The sequence below is a fragment of the Falco naumanni genome, chromosome Z (genome assembly GCF_017639655.2).
Source record: "Falco naumanni isolate bFalNau1 chromosome Z, bFalNau1.pat, whole genome shotgun sequence".
Taxonomy (NCBI): Eukaryota; Metazoa; Chordata; class Aves; order Falconiformes; family Falconidae; genus Falco; species Falco naumanni.
Window position 1 is genome coordinate 1918569 of NC_054080.1, and position 22918 is coordinate 1941486.

At 41.7% G+C, this 22918-nt stretch overlaps 1 protein-coding gene across 2 annotated transcripts; it reads left to right on the plus strand.

The window, feature by feature from the left end:
• Positions 1–322: 322 nt before the first annotated feature.
• Positions 323–16479, plus strand: ATP6AP1L (ATPase H+ transporting accessory protein 1 like). Of its 2 annotated transcripts, XM_040578991.1 has the most exons (7): positions 323–598; positions 6656–6696; positions 7523–7584; positions 9337–9578; positions 13588–13638; positions 14344–14587; positions 15802–16479. In XM_040578991.1, exons 1-7 carry the CDS (start codon positions 369–371, stop codon positions 16102–16104), a joined length of 1173 nt encoding a protein of 390 aa, XP_040434925.1. In that variant the 5' UTR covers positions 323–368; the 3' UTR covers positions 16105–16479. The 2 variants fall into 2 exon arrangements, with proteins under 2 accessions (XP_040434925.1, XP_040434926.1); XM_040578992.1 differs by lacking the exon at positions 6656–6696 and having other exon boundaries at positions 488–598.
• Positions 16480–22918: the final 6439 nt, after the last annotated feature.

Here is a 22918-nt window from a genome sequence, read left to right on the forward strand (position 1 = left end):
ACATTTGTAGAATGGGGATAATACTACTACTCTGAAGGTATTGTAAGACTTCAAAATACATGTAATTCCTTGTTTGGTTATCATACTGAAGGAGAAATTTCAGAACTGTTTGGAAACAGCACCTTCAGCTTTCTTTAAGGTTAGTTAGGTACAAGTAAGAAGGGCTCTGTGATGTGATTTCAGAGGCTGGAGAGACCTTCTGATTTTATTTCTCTTTTCCTTAGCAAACTGCTCACATCCTGATACTATTTCCCCAGAACGTGTAATCTTTGATTCACAAGGAAGCTGGAACGTGGCAACGGTAGGTGGCTGCTGTCAGAACAGATCTGAGCAGATGAAGGATTTCTCCTCTGGGTGCCGGTGCAGTGATGGAGTGGTGGATCCCACCCACGATTGGCTGGACCTGCTGCCCATCACAGTGCCAGGCAGAGTGCAGGCAGCTGGCTGCCCGCTGGACCAGAGGAGCAGATGTGCTGGGTGTGGAGGGACTGGCTGTCTTCTCAATGGAAAGAAACGCTGCCGTTAGATTATTACTGGTTTTTTTGTATGTGGGATTTACAGTGTCTGTGGAGCAAATGATTGCGACAGCGGATGGCAGGTCAGTAATCGAGTGTGTATCAACAAACTGGTGGAATTGAGTGCATCTTTTAAATGTTGTAATTGGTCATTTTTGCTGTGTGGAAGCAGATTTCATTGCAGTTTAAAATGTCAGGACGTGGTTTTAATTTTCTTTTTAGGTTTGGAAATGCTTGGGTCAAATATAGAAATGAATTATTTTGAAGTGTACAGTGCATTAAAAATGTAACTTTAAAACAATTTTATAAACAATACTAGAAATGGTATTTAAATAAGTATTTTCTGGGCATCTGTCATATTTAATTACATTTTAATGACTCTCAGACTGTCTTTCCCTGGTCTGTGTGGGAACAGATTTCTAAATAGGGTAATAGCAAGGGTGTGAAAACTGCTCCAAGAAGCACAGGTGTTAAAATATTCTACTTGTGTAGAATGAATATTTGAAGCATGAATTCAATATTGCAAAGAAGTATTAAACTTAGAAGATTACTGGACATTTGGATTTATCATTGTTCATAGTGCTATTTCATTCTCTAATGACATATAAATAGGAAGCCCAAATCACAGCAGGGGGAAGAGGGGACTTTCTAGAGCCAAGCATTACAAAAGTGAAAACAGCCTAAACTGTATTACTTGAATCATGCCCCAAAGTCACTAATAACAAACAGATCAAATATGCTGATGAAGGTCACAACTGGCAATAAAATCTGTGCATTTAAGGCAAGAAGGACATGTGGTGATTTGTTTAAGCTTGTATTAAGAGATCTGGTAGTCAGTTACCGATAAATACTACAATACGTTTTCATTTAAATAAGCTTACTTGCTCTTCTCCTCTGCCAGTTTTTGGATTTGCCAGTGTCTTCTTAGTAAAATTGCACTTTTTTGCAATCAGATCAAAATCTGAGAGAGAGCAAGCAGTGGAGCATTACAGGAACTTTAGTACAATAAATATTAACAAATGTATTTGTGATCCTGATGCCAATGAATTGAATGGATGTTTCGTCTTTGCATTCAGTGGACGTGGGATCATACCCGCACAGTGTTAATCTGCTAGAAGTTCTATGAGCTGTTTTTTTTATATATATATTAAAAAGGAAAGCTTGAGTATCTTGTTGTTCTGATCCAGTTCTTACTGAACTTCCACTGAAGTGCGAATCAAACCCCTGTACTCAGTGCATTGTAAAATAATTGCATAAATCTGTCTCTGTGCCAAATCACGTGTAAGGCTACCAAAACATAACACGGAAGACTTAAAATTTAAAAATATAAGAGTCATGGGCTTGTAGATGTATCTTAATGATAGAACTTAAAATTTAACATTTAAACATTTAAAATTTAGTAAGATTTTTTGTTAGAGTGTTCCTTAGAAGGAACTAGCTTTTGCCCTGAATCTGGACTACCAGGCTTACACGTTTATAATTTTAATAACTTCTTTGAAATTACTTATGACCAATGTCCCTAGGACTACAACCAGTTCATTGCTACCAGGTGCTCAGCAAGCATTCATCCACCACCTTTAATCATAGCTTATTTTTTTAGTGTGGTTGAAGGTACACATGTTATTTCCCAATTATTTCCAAATATTTGGAAATCCAGTGCTTCATAAATTAACTGAAACTAGTTCAGCAGCCAATGAGGGAGTCTGCAGCTGGGCAACATTAGTATTAGAGGGATAATTCTGCAGTAGTCGCCATACTGCAGTAGAGTACATTTTGCCATCTGATGCGCTTAGTCAGAGCAGCAATACGAAGAATAAAAGACAGTTTTAACTTTTTTTTTTTTCCCTTTAACCTGATGGAGTGGAAACTGTTTATGGGCTCCTCGCTCAGTCACTGTTGAGTGCCAGGCTTATCCATGCAGCTTGTTTGTGTGTACGAAAGACTGTTCATGTGAATGTCTTCAAACTGCAGTCTATATAAACTTTTCCAGACAAATGAGCCAGACTTGGTTATCTTATGTAGATGGATAATGTCATCTGATAAGAGGGAATTTACACTTCTTTATACTTATAATCTTATTTAATTGGGTCTTACATAGTGATCAGTCATCCCAGTACTTTGTATTAGGGCTAATCCAATTTCATGTGAGTCCCTGACGTACTTGGTATGGTAAATTTGACATACAACTTACATGTCTGGGTGTATCTGAGCTGGTTATTTATGAATTGATAAGGAAAAATACTAGTTATCAAAAGATATACTACATGTGCAAGTGAATTTGAAGTTTTAGGGTAGAGTGGCTGAAAAAAAATAATTTAAAAGGCTAGTCTCTAATTAAGTGTGCTAAAATGATTTGTTGTCACTGAGTTGCAGGTCTAGCCACTGTTTGCTGATAGTCTTTCAGGCAGTGGAGAAGAAAGCTCTAGTGCTAGCTAGTGTCCTGTTTCTGACATGTAATTAACATCTTTATAGACAAAAAGGAAAATATATTTGTAATGTGGTGGTGTTGTCCCATTTTTCCTTTCAATGCTTTTGTTCTGTGAAACATAGTCCAGCTGAGGGCAAAAGGGCTTTGCTACCAGGGGCCACCTGTGAATTCCCCAGCTTGCCTCTTATCGGAAAGGTTGCTGATTTGACAGCAGGATGGCTACTGAAGGCCACCCATTCCTGTCACAGATCACACACCTTTGTGACACCTCTCAGGGTTATGGGTGTCAAAGGCAGCTGAAAGACCCAACGACATCAACATCAGCTTGTGCTTGCTCAGAAACCAGGAGGCCAGACTTCCTTTACACCACTGATAGAATGTGCCATCGTGATCTGGCTTTAGTGAGACAAAGCGAAGACTGCAAGCCTTGCCGTAACGGATTTCCCTCATCTTCTCTCTTGGGGCTGTATACCTTCTGCAGGAGGAAAGGAAGCAACCAGCATTGCTAATAAACAGATAACGAACAGGAGTGCCTAGGTGGAGTTTATTCCCTTGCGTGCCTCCACCTGCCTCCCGAGGGTACCTGCTGTGTGGCTGGTCATACTTGTTGTACTTGTGGTACTTAGCAATTGTTCCCAGGTCACTCTCTCCACTGCATTCATCATGAAAGCATGACTATTTTATTAGCTGTGCAGTCATTTATATTTGAGTATCTTCATCCTGAAAGCAGAAACTTGACATTTCTTCTGGAGTGGCATGGCTGTGTGTTGCTATGGCAGAGGAGTCAAACTGCATTGTCATGAGCTCCCACCCTGTGCCGGCAGGCTCTGTGAAGGTCGGTTATAACTGTTCCCAGGGTGTAACCCTACAGGGGTGTTTGCAATGAGCTATGCCTCATATATTCATTGTACACTCTTCTCAAGACTTGATGTTGCCTACCAGTTAGCGTTCCTTAAGGTGATGTAATTGGCATGACCACGATATTAGCCTTACCCCAGATGCGAAACTAAGGGATGATTGTTTTTTTTTAAACCGATAATCATGAAAAAAAAATAACCCTTTCTTTTCCCAGACCAGCATAAAAACCTTTCAAGTCCAGTGAGGAGATGAAATGTATTACACAGTTTTACAGCAGTCTGGTGTCTTCTTAATGTTTTAGTCTGCACACTACAGCATGGTGATTTCCAAGCTGGAGTAGTGGGCTGTAAGCTTTTAATTATGTATATAGGGAGGAGCTAAACATATAACTAAGTGTAAGTAAATAGATATATAGGTACAACTAAATATGACTGAAGTTAGTTCAACTAAATGATTTACATGAGTTTGCTTTTGGTGTGCCTTATTATTGTAGCTATTATCATGGAAAAATACCCCAAAATTGCCTTTTCTAGCCAATCTGTCATGCAGGAACACTAGAAAAGAAAAATAAGCCTGCATCAAATCACAAAAATATTGTTCCTAATAGTTACACAATGTAAGAGAGAATTTTGTCTGAGCAAGAAAACAAGATTTGGTCCATTTTAGCCATGTCTTTTGTTACCTATCTATCAAAAGCTGGTTTTTTCCACCCATCTCAAGGCTGCTTACTGTAGGTGCGAGACCTTTGAACAGCTCGGTGACCTCAGCCCAGCACAAACCTTGGCACCCAAACCCCCCAAAAACACTTGCTGCTGTCCTAAACCTTGGCCAGTGTGAGAAAGTGGGACCCAGCCTGCAAGTGTACAGCCTCTTTGAAGTCACTGGGATTTAACAGCTGCAGCTGAGGAGAAAATCAGTCTCACTATATGTGAATAAAACTACCAGATTGATTTTAAACAGTGTCATCTACATTGAACTGTTTTGAACCTAAGATTGTCTTAAGGTTCTTTCAGCTCGGATCACAGTCGCTGCTGCGGTGCTGCAGACCCTAACTGTCTTTCTGGTTGCTGAAGGGACTGAGCAGCTTTCCTGATGGTCTGGAGCAAAGTCGCTCATCAGACATGGTGTCTGGTGGCAAAGTGACAAGCTGGTATATGGACTCTGCTTCCCTTTTGTCTGTTTTGCCTTCTGGGTTTGAGGCATTTGCAAGAGGACAGAAGAGATTATTTGTGGCAGCCAAGAGTATGCCTGCAAAAGGACATTCTCACTGATCAGAAGAGCCTGCTGCTGTCCTAAACCTTGAGCATAAACAAGACATTGCACATGAAATCTGGGCTTTGCTGAAGCAGTAACATTGCCATGGGTTTCAGGCAAGCTGCATTCAGTGTGATCAAACTCCCTGACTGCCAGATCCACAAGGGCATGGCAGCAAGCAGGGCAGGCTGTAAACCATCCCTCGATCCTTCTTTGATGGCGTTACGTTGTTTAGACTCATATTTATCTGCCATTAAGGATACTGTGATGGAAAGTAGGTTGGGATCACTCCTGCAGTACATGCTAGTGGGTAACACGGATCCCCCTACCCAGGGCGTCCACTGGAGAGTGGGTTCACCCAACAGTTGGAGAGCTCCCCAGTGAGGTCAAGGCTTGACTCCGCAATTGAAATGCCAAATACCAAATCTACACACAAACAGTGAAAACTGCTTTTATTCCTCGTCCTTACATGCTGTTCTTTGTGCAATCTTTTCAAGTATTTTGCTTCTGTGATGGGTGGGAAAGGCAGAAAGAAACAAGGCAAGAGAAGAAAATGGAAGCGTATTTCCACGTGAAGTGGCGGTGAGGGAGGTCTGGCCCCACCATCATTTAAGGCCTGGCAGGCAGTGCGCGGGCAGAAGTAGGGCAGGCTGTGCAGTGTCTCTGTGGAACGATACTCAGCTCTGCGTGCGGGAGTGCTGGTGTGTTCACTCGCTAGGGAACACCGGTGGCAGACTTTAAGATGTGGGTATGTGTCATCAGGTGAATCCACTGTAGGGGGCTGCAGGTCCCAAAGAAGCTGCTGTGGTGTGGAGGGGGCAGAAAGGAGTTCCTGTGACTCAAGGAGTGGAGTCTGGTCCTAAGGGAGAGACTGGTTTCTTGGACTTTGGTCATGTAGGTCTTTTGGGGATGTTTGTGAATCTACTGGCTTGATTCTCTGGTTCAGGAAAGCAGATCATACTTAAAACACCTGAAGACTTATCCCTAAATTATACCAAAGATGAAAATCAAAGGCTGAAAATATCACAAGCCTGGATGTTGTCACCTGAGATGTGCTTTGCTTGCACCCTACCTTGCAGCTGACTTCCATGGGGTTTGGGATTGCTTGGAATCACTGAGGAGCTCTCTTTAGGTGTCTATAAATCTGGGCATAATGCGTGCTAGCCCAGTGCATTTGCTCTGTCCTGGAGAAATTCAGCATGTTGCTTCTGATTATTTCTGGGCGCTGAGGATGGTGCAGTGCTATCCTTGTCTTCCCCTGCTTGTGGGCTGGAACTGGTTCAGTCTGTAATCCAAAACTGTTGTCCCATGGAAAGGGACAAGAGGGGTAATGAAGCCTTTAGTAAATATGGTAAGGATATGGGAATGCCTGGCAGGGCTGATCCACCTGAGGGATCTCTGAAAATGTATGCATTACTGCCCTGGGTACACTAGCTTTGGGATTAATTTGCCCTGTTCCTGTGACATTAACTAGCCAAGGATATGAGTTACGTTTTGAATGTTTTATTGAATGAACAGGAACAAGAGCTCTCCCCAGTCAACTTGCTGCAGACTTTAAATCCAGATGCTGTACAGTAAATATTTTTTTCCTCTCTTCTAGTTCACATGCATTCTCAGATCAAGATTCTCTGCAAAGAAATGGTAAGGCTTTCTGTGAGCTGAATGCCTGAATACCGGTTCTCTTAGAGCAGCCATAAAAGATCCTCATTCCCAGATGTTGCTTCTGTTGGCATTAGTGACTTCTGTTAAATGTTTTGTTAAAGCATATCTCCCTTTAAAATACACCATTTAAAGGGCTTGTCTGGTTAAAATAATGATTTACCAACTGACTGAGATGCAGTGAGACTGTGGAAGAAAGAAGTGTTTTGTCTTTTTTGTGGTTTTTTTTTGTTTGTTTGTTTTTTTAAACTAAATGAAAACAGAGTTGTATGTTTGAAGGATGGAGCTGTGAGAGCGTCCATGAAATGATCTGTGAAAAGTCACTCTCCTGGCAAGCAGTCAGACAGTCAGGTTATTTGTCACAGCTTCCCATTGCTCACCAATGCAGAGAAAGAAATTCCCACCCATAGTTAACATGTTTTTGCCATGCACTTGTACACACACCCTTTGACAACAGAGTTTGCTGTATGAAGAAAGAAGAAGCTTTTGTTAAGTGTGTTTGGGATGAATAACGGCTGAATCTTGTAATTTTGGGGCATTAGGAGTTCTTCCCAGTAAGAGTGTCAAGATGTTCAATGGAAAGAAGCGGAACCTTGTTGTATGAGTAAGGTAAAGTAAACCAGAAAATACATGTATTGAAAGCAGTATTTGCACCAAGCCAAATTACTTCCCCCCAAAAATATCAGGTATTCTGAAATACAAATTTTATGCAGGGTTAGCTGTTGTTTGCATAGGAACGTGCAAGAGCATGCTTTTATAAATGATTGGATGTTTTCTTTGTAGGCTAACAACACACTTTCTTCTGCAGGTCGACGTTATGATGGTGGTGTGAAGCCAAAATTTAATGTAAATCAAGTAGCAATTACGCAGGTAATGTTTGAAGGACTGGATCTGTAAAGATTTTTCATAGCCCATCTAGATCTCTTCATTTACATTATTGAATTAAATAATACATTGTTTACAAGAAATAGCCAACAAAACTGTCTAAATCATTGTGGTATGATACTGATCCACTACGTGCTGTACAAGATACCTTCTGCTTTTCTGAGAAGTGAGGTGAGACTTCAGTTGCCATTGCTGGTGCTGACAGGCAGTGAGTTGGGGCACAGGGTCTTACTGAAAGAACCAAATCCTGTCATCCATATTCTGTACAGTGTAATTTGACTGCTGCGGCCAGTATTTTGCTTGTATCATTTGTTACTAAAAGAATAGCTGAAGCAAAACTGCAAGACTGGTTAAATTTAGTGGGAGTTTTCCTGAGGTTAGTCATTAGGTCTTGTAAAAAAGTGAGCATAAAAGGCTTCCGTACCAAAACCCCTGCAAATGATGCAATCTAATATAAATTATCTGTTGAATAAATATCTCTCATCTGTGCTTCTGGGAAGACAGCCTTAGAATTTATGCAGATGACAGTCATAGTCAGTGTTTCTTGCTGGCTGTTGCATCACGTTTTCTGGCCACGTTCTTACCTTACTTTTAGCTTGTTGCTGTGAGTACTTTAATCCTAAAGCGGTCTTGGGCCATACGTAAGGTCAAGTATCAAAAGGGGTGTTTCAGGGTCTGAGCTGGGAGAAGTGATTTGCTAATCTGAAGAGAAAAAAAAAAAAAATCTCTCTCTTTAAGCCAAGACAAAGCTTTGGAGCTTAACTGCATCCCTTCTGGAACCTGGTAAGATGCTGTTTGTGACTGGGACTCACAATACTTCTCTTGTTTGTACAGGATTTGAGCTTGCTTAATTATATGACATCTAAAACAGCCATGCAGACATTGTGTACATTATCATAGTCATACTTGTAGATGGAAAAGAGCCGGTGTCTGGAAATTTTAGTCTGAAACATGGAAATGACAGCTAAATTTTGAGGTCCTTTCTGAGCTCTGACTCACTGTCTCAAATTATTTTGCCCAACTGCCCAATTGCCCTCCTTTTGCTATGAAATTTAGCTTAGAAGGGATAGCATTTTTCTGATGTCTACAGATGACATGAAGCTGCAGTCCCCAGGTTTTCGTCTTGCCAATGACTCATTTTGTAAAGGCAGGGATCCATACTTGAGCCAGCCTGTTCCGCAGCAAGCATTTTTCTGCTTTTAAAGCCATCAGGAGCCAAACTGTCTGCAGGTAGATGTAGACTTGGACATTTTTTTCACCTGGACAGCTACCTAGTGTGCTTTCAGCATGGTGGGCTGTGTCCTTGGCCCAGGCTGAGCCTTCTTTAGTGTGTTGAAGTAATTCGTGCAAGTGTCCTAGATAGTCTTCTGCTGCGATCAGCACCTTGTGATTCTGACTTTGCTTTAATGTTTTGTTGGCAGCTCTGCAGTGTGCTGGGGTGAGACAGGAGCATGCTAAGAATGCAGTTTGACCCAGTGCTACAACCCTAGTAGAATAAATATAACTTATATTGGCACTCTGGCCAGCTGTGCTGGAGCTAGAGGTCTGTGTGGTGCCATTCCCGTGATGGGAAGGGGTTAGTGAGAGATTTCTCTGCTTCCTTGTTTCAGTACTGCTGTGGCTGAGAACTGGCTCCACAGATGCTCTCAAAGTCCTGGCCTAATTTATTCTGGTAGGATGGAGAGTCACTCCTGAAATACACATCTTCTGATGCCGGTTTTTTGTGTGGTCCATCAGGTTGTCAGCTACAACTTGAGCAGGAAAGGACAGTGGGAAAGAGCATCCTGGAGGCCATTCACCCACAGCCACTACAGCCCTCTCAATGTTACAGTGAATGGCATCCCCTGCATTCTCTTCTGGGCCAAGAGGATCATGATTAAGTTTGAAAACCACACACAGCTGGATTTGACGGAGAAGACGTTTGGTGTCCATGCAACAGTGGATGTTGGAGATTCAAACTGCAGCGAGGACAGTGCAATGTAAGGTGGCATTCTACCCTGCCAATGGACAGATAACAAGTCTAGTAAATACATACTGAAGGAAACCAGACCTTGTGTATCATGCGGTGTAGAGCTCCAGGGGCAGGCTCCTTCCTAGAATGTCCTGGCATTGCAGGCAGCAGGGCAGCATGGGTTATATGCTTTCAGACCAGTCTTTCACAGGGCACGTAGATATACCTAGCTGTCTTCATCTCTTGCAGTGGCGCAGTTAATCCCTGTGGCCAGCCAGTTTTGCTCTTGGTGCCTATGAGGCTGAAGCTGTCGATCTCTTTAGTCTCCAGCTGTTTTACGTAGCTGCTTGGGAGACTGGATAGAGGATCTTACACTGAGTATGGAGGCTTAGGGGCTGGCTGTGCATGGCCACTTATCCCTTCGTAGGATGTGTGGCAGCAGTAGCATAAACCATTGCTACAAGATGCTGATGTGTGTTTAGGAGCAGTTTGGTAGCCCCAAGTACCAGGATGCGATAAGTGAGTTACAGAAGCCAGAGAGTGAATTCACTGTAGGTTTGCATGTGATCTGAAGAGTCTCCAAAACCCTGATCTCTACATCCCAGTCTGCCGTGAATTTCTTCAGCATGAACAGTATTTAGCAGGTTTGCTTTTGCTAAACCTGAGTGAGAGCTATGTATTAACCTAACTGAACCCAAAGGCCTCCAGTCCCATGGCTATACTAGAAAGGCATGTAGATTTTTTTAATTTCCTTTGTCATGTACCTGACTAATTCTCTCCCTCCATGTGGTATGCTGACTGGCTTCATGTTTAATACCAGGTCATTGATTCCATTCTGGTAGGCAAGAGTCTAGAAATTAGGAAGTGGATACTTAACTGGGCATGTGCTGAATGTGAGCATTGAGTGATAAATGGTGTTTGAATCTGTAATGACACAAACCAATAAAAATAACATGACCAAACCCTGCAGTTTCATGTAGCTCCTATACAACATTTCACCTGTACATCTAAAGACATTTTCACAGAAAGTAGGTGTTACTTCTTTCTGATTATACACCGGTGAAGAATAACCCAAGGTGCACAGAAATTCTAGTGAGGTTACGAGAAAACTAAAAGTGTAATTGGAAAAGAAGCCAGATTTTCTGCCTGTGGTACCATAGTGTTCATCAAGGCAGTCTGAATTTTACATCATCAACACGTGAACTAATCTGGCAGTATGTTTTGACAGGCAGAGGTAGAGAACGGAATAATCTTATTTTAAAAATAAAAAGTAATAACTTAACCAGGATTCATTCTTCTCTTCTGGTCTGCAATTCAGAAATAGTTTAGTCTTATTAGTAACGAGTGTAACCTCACAGAAAATATACTGATGCAAAAGTAAGGATTTCAAAGCAAGAAGTATAGTTTTATAGTTGTTCATAAGGCTTGAAAAATCAGGAGTGCAGTGGCAGAGCTCCTGTTTAGAGACTTAGATTTCAGCAGGCTACTCTGTCTACTTACCTGTCACAGGTACCTCGTACTCTGGTTACAGTAGTGGATGCTTCAGTCTGTAAATACTGAGTTCTAAGAGATTAAGAATTGTCCTAGTTCTGGCTGGAATGGAGGTATTTCTCTTGTGTTTTGTGTCTGTGACTAAAACTATTCATAACACACCGGTGTTTTGGCTCTTGCTGAGCCAGTGTCCAGGCTTTCTCTGCTTGTTGTGCTGCCCCACCAGTGAGTAGGCTGAGGTTGGCAAGAGGCTGGGAGTGGACAATGCCTGGACAGCTGTCCCATGTTGACCAGAGTTATATTCCCTACCATATAACTATCATGCTCAGCAATAAAAACTGGGGTAGAGGGAGCAGGGGATAGCGGCTGGGTTTTCTAGGGTAGCCATTGCTCAGAGATTCGCTGGGCATCAGTCTGCTTGTGGGAGACAGTCAGCGATTGCCTTTGCAAAACTGTGGTCATTCACCCCCCTGTTTCCTTCACTTACTAAACTCTTATCTTGACCCATGAATTCCCTCCTTTGCTCTTCCTTTTATTCCCCCTGTCCTGCTGTGGAGTGGGGTGCAAGCAGAGCGAGTGAGTGTCTGCATGGGTCTTAGCTGCTGGCTGGAGTCAGTCCACCACAGGGATGCATATTCTGCTTGATGCATTATGTTGAAAGATATTTGGGGATTTATAGAATACATTATTCATTAAAAAAGGAAGAGTCAGGAACCAGAATTACTCTACAGCATACCCTTGACATGCCTTTTCTCAGTGTTTCACCAAGTTTAATTTCAAGCTCTGTACTGTCCAGAGCCATCTTACCTGCCATGTCTTTTGATCTTTCTCTTCGTTTCTGTCATAGTTTTCTGATTAGCCTTGAGCTAGGGGTGTGCTGCTAAAGGCAGGCAGGACCTTGTTGCTTAGTTTGAAGCTGAGGCTGGCATGTTTTTCTGGTCAAGAGACATACTGTGACTACTGAGCATTTTGTGCCTCTTTTCTGTGGAGAGAGAGAGGAAAATGCTACCCATCCCCAATGGTTTTGCTTTCTTGCATGTTTTATACTTTGCTTATTTGGGGTACATTAAGAAATACTACTCCCACTGACTCCTGCCCTTTGAGTGTGCTCCGGAATCCTAATCAAGAAAGGACTTCCTTATTCCGAGCTCTCTCTAGGAGGGGTTTGTCAGGACATTTGACAGTTTGCATGAACAGATCTGTGGCATCTCTGCTAGATTCCATTTATCAAGTAATTAAAAACTGTATGTTTCAAGTATCCATTCATTCGTTGCCACTGATCACATCAAAGTACTGGTTGAGGTCCCTATATGTAGAAATCATGCTCTATGGTTAGGAAAATAGATAATCTGGGCTCATGAGTCAGGATTAGACTCAGGTGTAATTATCAAATAAGAGTCTTGAGTAGATTCTTAGTCAACCTGCATTTGACTGTAGCAGAGAAGAAAGGGAAACACTGTCTTGAATGTTACCTGTAGTCTCATGTTTAAGGGCTGACCTAAATTATACCAGTTGATGGCTGAGTGCTCACAGGATGTATTGCTCTGTTTTTCTCACCCCAGAAAAGTCCTTTAAGCTTCTCCCTTCTCCAGCTTTCTTTGACTCTGTTGTGGCTTTATGCCAGCTTTCAGGGTGGTTTACACTGCCTGATCAACGCAAAGTAGCTGGAGTCAGGAAAAAATATTTGACACCGAGCACATACGCATTTGCTATACAAATACAATAATCCAACCGGCAGGTTTTTTTTATGCACCAACTTCTGGATCAGGCCACTGAGTTGAATGCCATATTTGCCTGTGTCCAGTCCTCAGCTGTCTGTGATATCCCTTTGTAGCAAAGCAAGGGGTAGTCTAGATTCAATGTCCTGGTTTATTGTACCAGTGTTAGTCAAGGTCAAGAAGTCCAGATCTTCTCTGAAATCATAGGGCTAGCTGTTTTTTTTAAAAAAATATTCTTCAGCTTTAAGTTTGGAAGTCTTTCCAATGCTGCATGTTTTCACTATGTTTTATCTCTACTTAGTCTGAAAAGGTTATGTCAACAACGAGAATCTATTATGCAGGTTTTAAGAGGCAAAACATTACTGTTAAGCCAAAAAAACATGCCATTTAATCATGCAGTGCTACAATGCATTAATTCCAGAGATGGTAGAAGTGTGGTATTTAAAAAGACAGGAATAATGTGGCTGTTTACACTTTCTAATGGCATAGAGGTGATGCATGACAGAATCGTCATGGCATGAGAAGAACACCGATCAAATGGACCTAATTGTCAGCTGACGTTGAAAGAACTGAAACTGAATTGTGTGGAAAGTTAAACACGCAGTTCTGTTCTTTCTGGACGGTCTAGGCCTCACTCAAATTAACAGGTGAACTACTGGATTTCACTGGAGGAAGATTTAATCCTTTCAGTTTTTTTCTCACTGACTTCGAAGGTATACTGAGCAAAAGGTTCCAGGTATAACTGTGCTTGATCTTTTGTGATGCTTTTTTCTCTTAAGATTTGTGAAGTTTTTTATCTAGCCTGATGTTACTTGGTTTTTGGCCTAGGCTTTCTCTGAAGTTTGGTGACATTGGCAATCTAAAGGGACTTGTTATTCGGTAAGTTTATATGATAATGTAAATATTTGATAATCACATGTTAATATGCATTGTTATGCAGTTGCTTGTGGAATTTGTTTTAGGAGAATTTGTCTAAACAGAAATAATGTGATAAAAGCTGTTGATTATATAATAGGCACACCTGCATTTAATAGGTTTAACATTTGCCTGCCTTGTTTTATTAAGGCATTTCTTCTATGTTGACTTTTCTGTTAATGAGAAAAGTTTGGGTCATCTCTTTTAAATAGAATCTTCCCGTGTCTGAAATTTTTGCTAAACTTTGCTAATTAGCTACATCTTTGTCTGGAAATTTTGCCACAAGAACTGATAGTGTGGGCTGCTCAGGCATCAGACTATGACCTACTTTATGTTTGTTTCTTGTCAACAGAACAAAACAACATTTCTTGAAAAATAATTTTCTGTATCTTTTACGGAAGTGCAATACCAATGTTGCATACAGATTTTTCGAAGTAATTTAGTAAAAACCCCTCAGTGTTTGGGATGGCAGCAAACTCCTTCAGCTGCAGCAGTGAAGAACCTCAGATCACTTTCCAGACTCAGTAGAAGTGGCTAGAGCTCCCACTGGTATAAATGGGTGAAACTCTGGTAATACCAGTGTGTCTTCTAAGATTGTTCAACATTTGAATTTAATAGTTGTAACTCTTAGGTAGACTTACTCACCTTTCTTCCCATACGTATTTTCAGATTCTTGTTAACAGCCAGCTATTACCAGCTGTCTGTTCAGAACTGGTTTAGTTTACACAGACTGCAGCTTCTTTACAACCACTCCATACAGGCAACGTTCAATGCAACCAGAATATATGCACCAGCAAGTTACTCCTACCACTGTGAACACGTGAGCAGCTTGCAGAGATACGATGCACTTCTTGTACCCAGCTCTGCAAATGATCTTTCAAAGCTTTGGGAAGTCACTTTTATTGATTTCCAGGTAATGTCATGGAATTAAGCCAAATGGATTCCATAGGTAGACTGATGGGAAATTTTGCACTTCACTGCCAAGAAAGTATATGACCTTCCATGTACAGTTTACAGGATGTCCATGGAACTTGAAATAGAAATGAAGACTTAAATTATTATGCTCACTTTCCTGTCCAAGGAAATGAAGGGCTATATACATTTTCTGTAGTCTCTTGTGTGGGTTTCCCATTAGTGTGCGGAATGAATTTAAATGCTAGTGTAAACATCTCTCTGAGCTGGGCTCTTCAACCTGGCATCAACAACATCAGTCACCAAGTATGGGATTCATCTCACTTAACTTTTGACGCCTAGTAATTTTAACCTTGTGCCCTGATTATAGTCACCCCAGCCTGCCTCTAAAGCCAGTGGATAATTCCTGTGACTCATCTTAAGTCCTTATTTTAGGATGAGATTAATCATCTTCTGAAAGTGCCTAATTTTCTGCATTTGACAATAAGGGAGCCTAAGATGACTGGATGAGGATGTCTTGGTTTTAGATACCCAAGTCATAGGGCCTGAAGAGCTGAAAAGGGGGATTGAGGGGGAAAGCTGATCCCCTTTTCTCACCATGTGATAGATGCCCACAGGCTGCTTTAGTGGAGCAGACAGTCAATTCCCTGAATGCTAGTGTGGTAAACCATGTTAGAATCGAAGGCACAAGTAAAACTTACTGGTAGTTTGGTAGTTTTGGCCATAGCTGAATGCAACTTCACGTAGTTTATCTGGTTTCCTGCCATATACCGTGCACATGGATCAGGTGAGAAAAACTGAATATTAGCATAGGCAATTGAGTGTATTTCTTTGTTTGTCATGTTGAAGTTTATGCATTGTGAAACAGGCTGTCAACAAACAGTACTGGAAATGTACTGTTAACCTGAAAGGTACCACGATTACAATTAAGTGTTACTGGGGTCTGATGAGTAGTCATAGAAGATTTTGTTTGAAACACAACTGCAAATCCCTTGGGCAGCAGAGTGAAGTGGATTAGAATAACTGGTGGTCTCTAGAAGACTGACATGGGTAAACTCTGAGCATTAACTCCAGCTAGCACTGATAGGTACAATTTTGCAGTATGCAGGTATTAAATGAAAAATTCTGCCTGCCACCAGGAGCAAATTCATGAAGCTGCATGTAACTGAGACACAAGTACTTTATTTAATATAAGCCCTTTTGTTCTCTTTGTAGATTCAAGGTTTTAACATTCAAGAAGGACATTTTGCCTACGCAAAAGACTGTGCATCCATTTTCTCTCCAGCGATACTTATGGGACTGGTTATGTCACTGATTCTGCTGTTGGTTCTGGCCTACGCTCTTCATATGTTGATCCACCTGAAATCTATTGACAGGCACTATGAATGCAAAGCTTCTCCTGCCTATTTTACGCAGATGAAAGACAATGACATGGGAGATGAGAAAGAGCCACTGAGAAGCAGTGGAAACGAGTCCTATGAACTTAGAAACCAACAGTTCAGTAAAATCTATATTTAGCAGTATGCATCTGTCTCAGTGAAACAAGTGGTATTTTCTTCCTCTGGCACGGTTGTATGTAGGTTGTGCAGGATTTTCACCAACTGATGAAAGGAAAAGTAGGTAACAGACTGTTTAACCAGTTACTGTCTGTTATTTACTGATAACCTCAAAGATGACTTGGGAAACAAGCTGAGAGGAAAAAAAATGCCATTGTAAGAGATTTCATGTTGTGGGAGTTTATTCCTGTAGTACAAAACCAAGATGCATGTATTTTCATCCAGTTTATCAAGTCTTGAAGAGAGAATCAGTAATGGACACTTTGAAATTAAATACAGATAGAAAAAGTTGTAAAATAAAATAAAATATCTCTTTGCTTATTCTTTCAGAAGGCAAGATTTTCCCTGCTTTTGTATTTACTTCATCCACCCTGCGCTGTCTCCTGAAAAAATAGCATCCATTCCTTTCTCAGTGTATGTCTTCCTTTTATTTTCCAAATTACGTCCACTCCTCTTTGTCTTCATAAACTCCTTTTCTTCCTTTGGAGACTTCAGAACCGTATAAGCTGGTATTATCCACTACACTGATGAAATAGTGATGGCTCCAGCACAGCAGCATCTTGGTTCTTTTCTCTGTCTAAGCTGGAGGCTTACTGTAAGGATCTAGTGGGAGAACGGTAGACATCTGGTCAAAGGCTTACCCTTAGCTCCCCGGATCAACTCCACGCCAGAAGATGGATTATGAGCATTATACCCTGTAATTCTAGGTTAATTTCTTTTCTATCAAATCCCATCAGTCTCCTTTGGGAATTTTACCTGAATGGAGATAGCCAGTGCTATAACTGAAAATATAAACAAACAAAGTGGTGGAGGTTCCCTAGCAGTGAAAAGGATACCGTGATACAGTTTTCACTCCTCCTCCTGAGTGTTTAATATACGGTCTTCCCACTCATCCTTTCTTCTGTTAGAGTCAGGATTTGGCAACTCCAAATTAGCCTGTAATTTGGCCCTGACTTCTAGCAAGGAAGAATGCAGCAATGTACTAATTGTACTGCTTTTAGGTCACAAGTAATACAAAACCTAGCATGTTAGAAAATGTTCTGCAAAACCAGATTCAGTAAACAAATGCCCTTTTTATTTTAGATAATAGATCTAATTAGTTGGTTTTGGTCTTTGTAAACTGTACTGCAGTGATCTCTAAACACCTTGAGAGACATCCAAGAGTCTCCTGTTTATTAGTACAGATGACACACAGACTAGATGTGGAGTCCAAAGCAGTTAGCTGATTTAGGAAGGCACTTCAGAGGAAAAGAAAAAACATCTTTGAAGTATAACCAGACATGAGACAAGCTTCTGGGGACTTGGCAAGGCTGTCTGTGGGCAGTTACTGCCAAGCCTCAGCTGTTTTATAAAGGCAGCAAACAAAACCATGAATCTCTGAGAACCTGAATGAGGTTAAAATGAGAAGGTGCAAATAAAACCCACACTTTTCTATGTGGAGTGGCAAAACACTCGTGGGATTGGTCTCTGCTTACACACAGCAATGACAGGACACAGGCTGATAGTGTCAGAAGGATGCCAGTGCTAAATCAGTGACGCTCCTCAGAGTCTGGAGAACAGTGCTGTTGTGCCTGGGGTTTGCTTGCCTGTCAGGCAATGAAAATCTGACACTAATCAGTGGTAGTCTGACTGTCAAAATTAATGTCATTCACTGATGTAAAATACCCACGCTGCAGAGCTGTGCAGGGTGGCTTTGGGCAGGGCAGTGTTCTGTAAACCTCGTGTTCTCTGAGACACAAGCGTGCTAGCTCCTCCCACAGAGCTCATTTAACCTTCTGGTTAGCATCTGATTATGCTGTCAGTATTATTCGTACTGTCACTTTATTGCATGTTTGAAACAGGCAATATTAACACTGTTGCTGTAAGAGGTTCCTATGAGACTGATAAATCAGGAATAGAACAAAGGAGCTTCCCTCTAATCATGTCCCTCATCCTCATGTCCTTCTAAACCTCCTTCCCTAGCTATTTTCCAGCCCACCTATGTCCTCTTCATCTTATCCTAGTTTTGAGGGTGAGGTGATACCTGCTGGCTTTCTGCTTGAGAGCAGCACTGCAAATCTCCAACATGTGTCAGTGCAGAATGAAAGGATGAGTGGTGTCCTTTCAGCAGGAATGCACTTGAACAGGAGAAATTAACTTATGCCCACTATTTGCACAAGAAAAGGAGAATGCAGATAAAAATTTAAAAAAGTGTTGAGAAAAAGAAAATAAATTTTATCAGCTTTTTCTAAACCACGACAGAACTGGTATTACACCCAGGATCTCTTGGGTGGAGAAGTACAGTGAGTAGTTACCTTCTCTCTGCTGGGACTTCTTATGTTGCAGTCCTGTCTGGCAGTGACAGGCGATTCTGCTCTGCCAGGTATGCTCAGTGTCATCACATCTCTACACAGGTGCCTGCAAGAGTTAGAAAGGATAAATATACTTACTAATTGAGTTAGACAGGAAATACAACATTCAGCCATAGGTCTGGAATTATGAGCCATATATGTGTAAAGAGTTAACGATGCTTTAGTAGAAAAAGCACCAGAAGAAAAAATCATTATTATTGCAGTTTCTGTCTCCTCGTTCCACATATAAAAACAAGCACCGATGGTTGGAAAAGGTAAAATGTGGATATTTGCATTCCTGGTAAGCTGCGTTTTCTGTGAGCCAATCGATTCTTGTTAAGTGCACATTTTGAAACAACAGATGCGTTCCATTCCTCTGGCCCTGAAACAAGAAAATTCAAGTTAAAATTGTTTGCTTGCTCCATAAATAAGCTAGATTATCAGTAACAGAATCATTAATAAAATACAAGCTTTTTTACATGGTCCACATTCTGCATAATTTCATTGCTGCATGAGACCACAGCAGCCTTTTCAACATATATACATTCATACAAACAGAAGCCTTATAGCATCTTTTCAAAACTGATTCACTTTCAGATGCAGGGCCCCATCTCCTCTCACTCAAACAGGATAAATTTCACAGACTATGCAGCTCTCACTGTGTGATGATAACACTGAATTGAACAAATAAATGCATGTTTCTCATACATTTCAGCTGCCGTACTTAAAATTTTAGATAATTGCCCCTCACCCTGATGTTAGGCAACGTCTGCAGAAGACTCTGTTTCCAGGCAGTACATAAAGGAGTGTTGTATAAAACTAAAGTGGTAGCAAGACTGCAGGCATAGTATTATTTACAAATGCACAAGGAATAGCCAAAGCCAAGGTCGCTGTGAAGAAAGAGAGAAAAAAAATGAGTCTGCTAGCTGGTAAGTAACGCTGAATTCCACCAAACCAGAAGAAAGAGATTTATTTCTTCCCTTCAGGTTTTTAAAACAGTGGTGTTGCCCTCCCCTCCTTTAAACATTGATTCTTGCTGTAGCAGCAGCTGATATTTCTGTCAGGTTTGTTTGTTTGTTTGGTTTTGGTTTTTTTAATGGAGGATTTCCAAAAGGCTGGATGCAACCTTCAGTTTCAGAACTGTCCCCAGCAGCACAGAAAGAAGGCGTGTTTGGGAAAACGGTAGCCTAGTACACAAGGGGAAATATAACCACTTCAGTCCTGAAAAGCTGAATCTAACCATGACTATCAAAGAACCTTAGCCTTCACTGCTGTTGCTTCTTTCTTAGATGCACAGAAAACAAGAGTTGGTGGAAGAACAATTCCCATGGGAGGATCTTTACTCAGCATCATCCTAAGAAGATCTTCCAATACGCAACACCAGGGCTTTGGGCTAACGGTCAGGTTACCGTTACTGGTAGTCTGTCACATGTCTTCTTTTGGTAACTCATATAGTAGCAAATCAGTCTTCAGTTCTCTCTACGACTTCCATAGTTCAACTTACCCTCTGGTGACTGCATTTTTCAGGGTGAGTCTGTTCTTCACGATTACTTGAAGAGCTGTTAAGGTTTTCTCCGTTTCCAGAAGCCTTGTACCCTGGCATTTAACTCATGTATGGTAGATCTCAAATCTAAATCAGTGGTTCCTAGCTCACCCCTTAATTTATTTGCTGTAATATTACAGGCCATATCTGACGTTACAGAATAAATATTCGGAACTACTTTCAGAGCTGCACAAACTCTGTTAACAGCCAGTCATTTGAGTCATATTCACTGTAAGAAACTTCTCATTTGAATTCAAAATTAGCCCCAGCTGAAGAAGCACATCAAGAGCTACAACTTGTGTGTAGCCACCCTGGTTGAGATGCCATGCTGTGTGGTCTTCTAAGCTTGGTTTGCTTGCAGTAATAGAGTCAAGAGAAGTGAACACAGACTGAACAGCCAGTTTGGGATTCATCATGAAGTCAGCAGGTGCGCTATCCAAGAGGACTGTGTTCTGGTTCCCTGGACCACTGCTGCTCTCTGTCTGTCTGTGCAGGTAAAGCCTCGTCGTGGAGCCATTCTGAAATTAGCACGAAGCATTTTATTAAGGAAGAATTTGCATCGCCTGAAGGAGATCGAACCCGCCTCAGTAACCCACCTAAGGGATGTCAAACTTTACAGAACAGTACATGCTGCCAATAATTCCAATAAATGTGATTTTTTGTGTGTGTAGCATTTCCAGGGGTAATACAGATGTATTTGGAGCTGTTTCTGAACAGGAAAGCATCAGTAGAGAGACATGAGAGCAGCTATGCCAGTATTCAGCTTTTCTGGAAAGACAGCCGTCAACACAGATTCAGGGTCTGCTGAAAAGTGTTTTTCAGGACAATTGGTTCTTGGCCTTCATGGGAACTTAAAACGAAAGCTAAGAAGTGATGTCCCCCTGGCAGAATTTTAGATACAGGATTAACCTCGGAGGAACACTCTGTTAATATCAAGCCATTCATGAGACAGGAAACCAGAAGAAAGTGCTAAACCTTGTGTACACATTTTTGCACTTTCGTCCCTTCAGCTCATAGCTCATAATTTATTGGAAAATGTAACTTGTTTCTTCCAAGTCAGTGGTGTAAATTTGCTTGTGAGTCATGTTACTCTTGAAGCCTAATAACATTCAGTTCCTGCAAATTTCAGAACAAGCCTTCCTGAACATTCTGCACCTGCCTGATTCTGAATGCTTTTTCTGGATAAGTTTTATAATTTCAGTATATCAGCATGCCTATTGCTAGCTACTTAAAGTTTTGAACCAGTTATTGCAAATAATTTCCCAGCCTGTTTGTAGGGAAACACTGCTGCTTGGGAACATAAAGGAATATTGATTTAGGATGGAAACTCACACTGACTTCTGAATGCAGCTTTATTCTCTACTCATTTCTCTGCTTTATAACCCTCTCCTCTTACATATGACAGATTTTTTTTCATCTTAATACTATGATTGGCCGATCCATTTTCTGAACTCAGTTATCAGCGTTCATAATCAAAGTGCATTATTCTACTTATTTCATTAAATCCTGCTGGATGAGGCAGAGCCAGAGTTTTCTGGCTTGCAGTCAGAGAGCACCCTTGGAGCTGTAAGCTCTGCCATTCCTCCAGGCTGGGAGAAAGACAACCAGGCCGTGAGCAAGCACCATCCACTTGCCTGAGGTGTCCCCAGCAATGGGGCTCTGCTGCCTCCGGCTCTACACCCCAGTGTGATGAGTGAACTGACGGGTGATGAAACCACCTCTAGCAACTGCTCTGAGGCAAACTCCTGCACTTCCAGCATGTAGACGCCCTTTTGTAAAAGTAAGTTTTCCAAATAAAGGATTTTTTTTTTTTCGGTGCATCCTAGTAAGCTTTTTTGCATGTACAGAGCGCTTTATTGACACCAGCTACTTGGACCATTGCAGCCTTTCACCTTCCTCTCCTGGGGAAGGGCAGTCTCCTGCCTTCAGCTTGGAGGTTAGGTGGATTGATCAGGGCCGCAGGAAGAGCAGCAACACCTTTTTTTTGGTCCCATGCTGTCTCATAGGCTACTGAGTTGCCTCTCAGACATCCAAGAGCCAAGCTAGCTGGGCAGAGAGGCAGCAAGTTTAGCTGCAGGTCTCCACAAGGAATCTGAATGGGCCATCACTGTGAGCTGGATGCTTTCCTTTCTTCCGCATCCCTGCAAGTACCATCACATGGTCAAGCATCCTCTTGAGAAAAAACAATTTTTTTGCCATTCCTGCATGTCTGCAGTAGAAGACATTTATTATCTGTCTTCTCTGAATGAAGAAATGAGTAAGTTTTCCAACATGATTTCTTGTTGTTTTCTTCCAGCTAAAGCTGGTCTTCCCAGTGGAAAGGGCACAGAAAAGGGCCCACAATGGAGGTGCCCAGCTCCACCTTAGCAGGAGCAGCACCGCTGCAAATGCTTTTATTTAAAAAGCATCTTCAGGAGCATGATGGTTTAGAGACATTCAGTCCCCAGTAGATGAGGAGGGGCAGCTTTCTCTGCCTTAGGTGCAAGCGGCACGGAACAGCTGGATTTTTGTCAGGCTCTGAAGGGACGCTCTGGGTGTCTGCAGTGTGGTTTGGAGGTGATCCGGGTTGCCCGGAGGAGGTGTAGTGTGATGGGCCATGAGAGGACAGTGGGATGGGGATGAGAGGTGGGAACTTGGGGTAGGATGAGGGACTGTGGGGATGGTCAATGAGTGCATCAGCCATTTCTGCTGCTTTGCAAGAGCTTGCCTCTCTGTTTTGCAGGGCAGGGCATGCTGCCTACTTGCTCTAGTCAGTGGCTCTCCACAGTCTGAAACTCACCAAACACTGAAGTTGCAGCGTTTTTTTCTTATCAACAATAAGCAGGTTTTTCACTCCCAGTTGCAGTTTTCCGTCACAAGGTATTAATCAAGCCTCTTCAAGTAAACCGAAAAGCTTTGTTCCA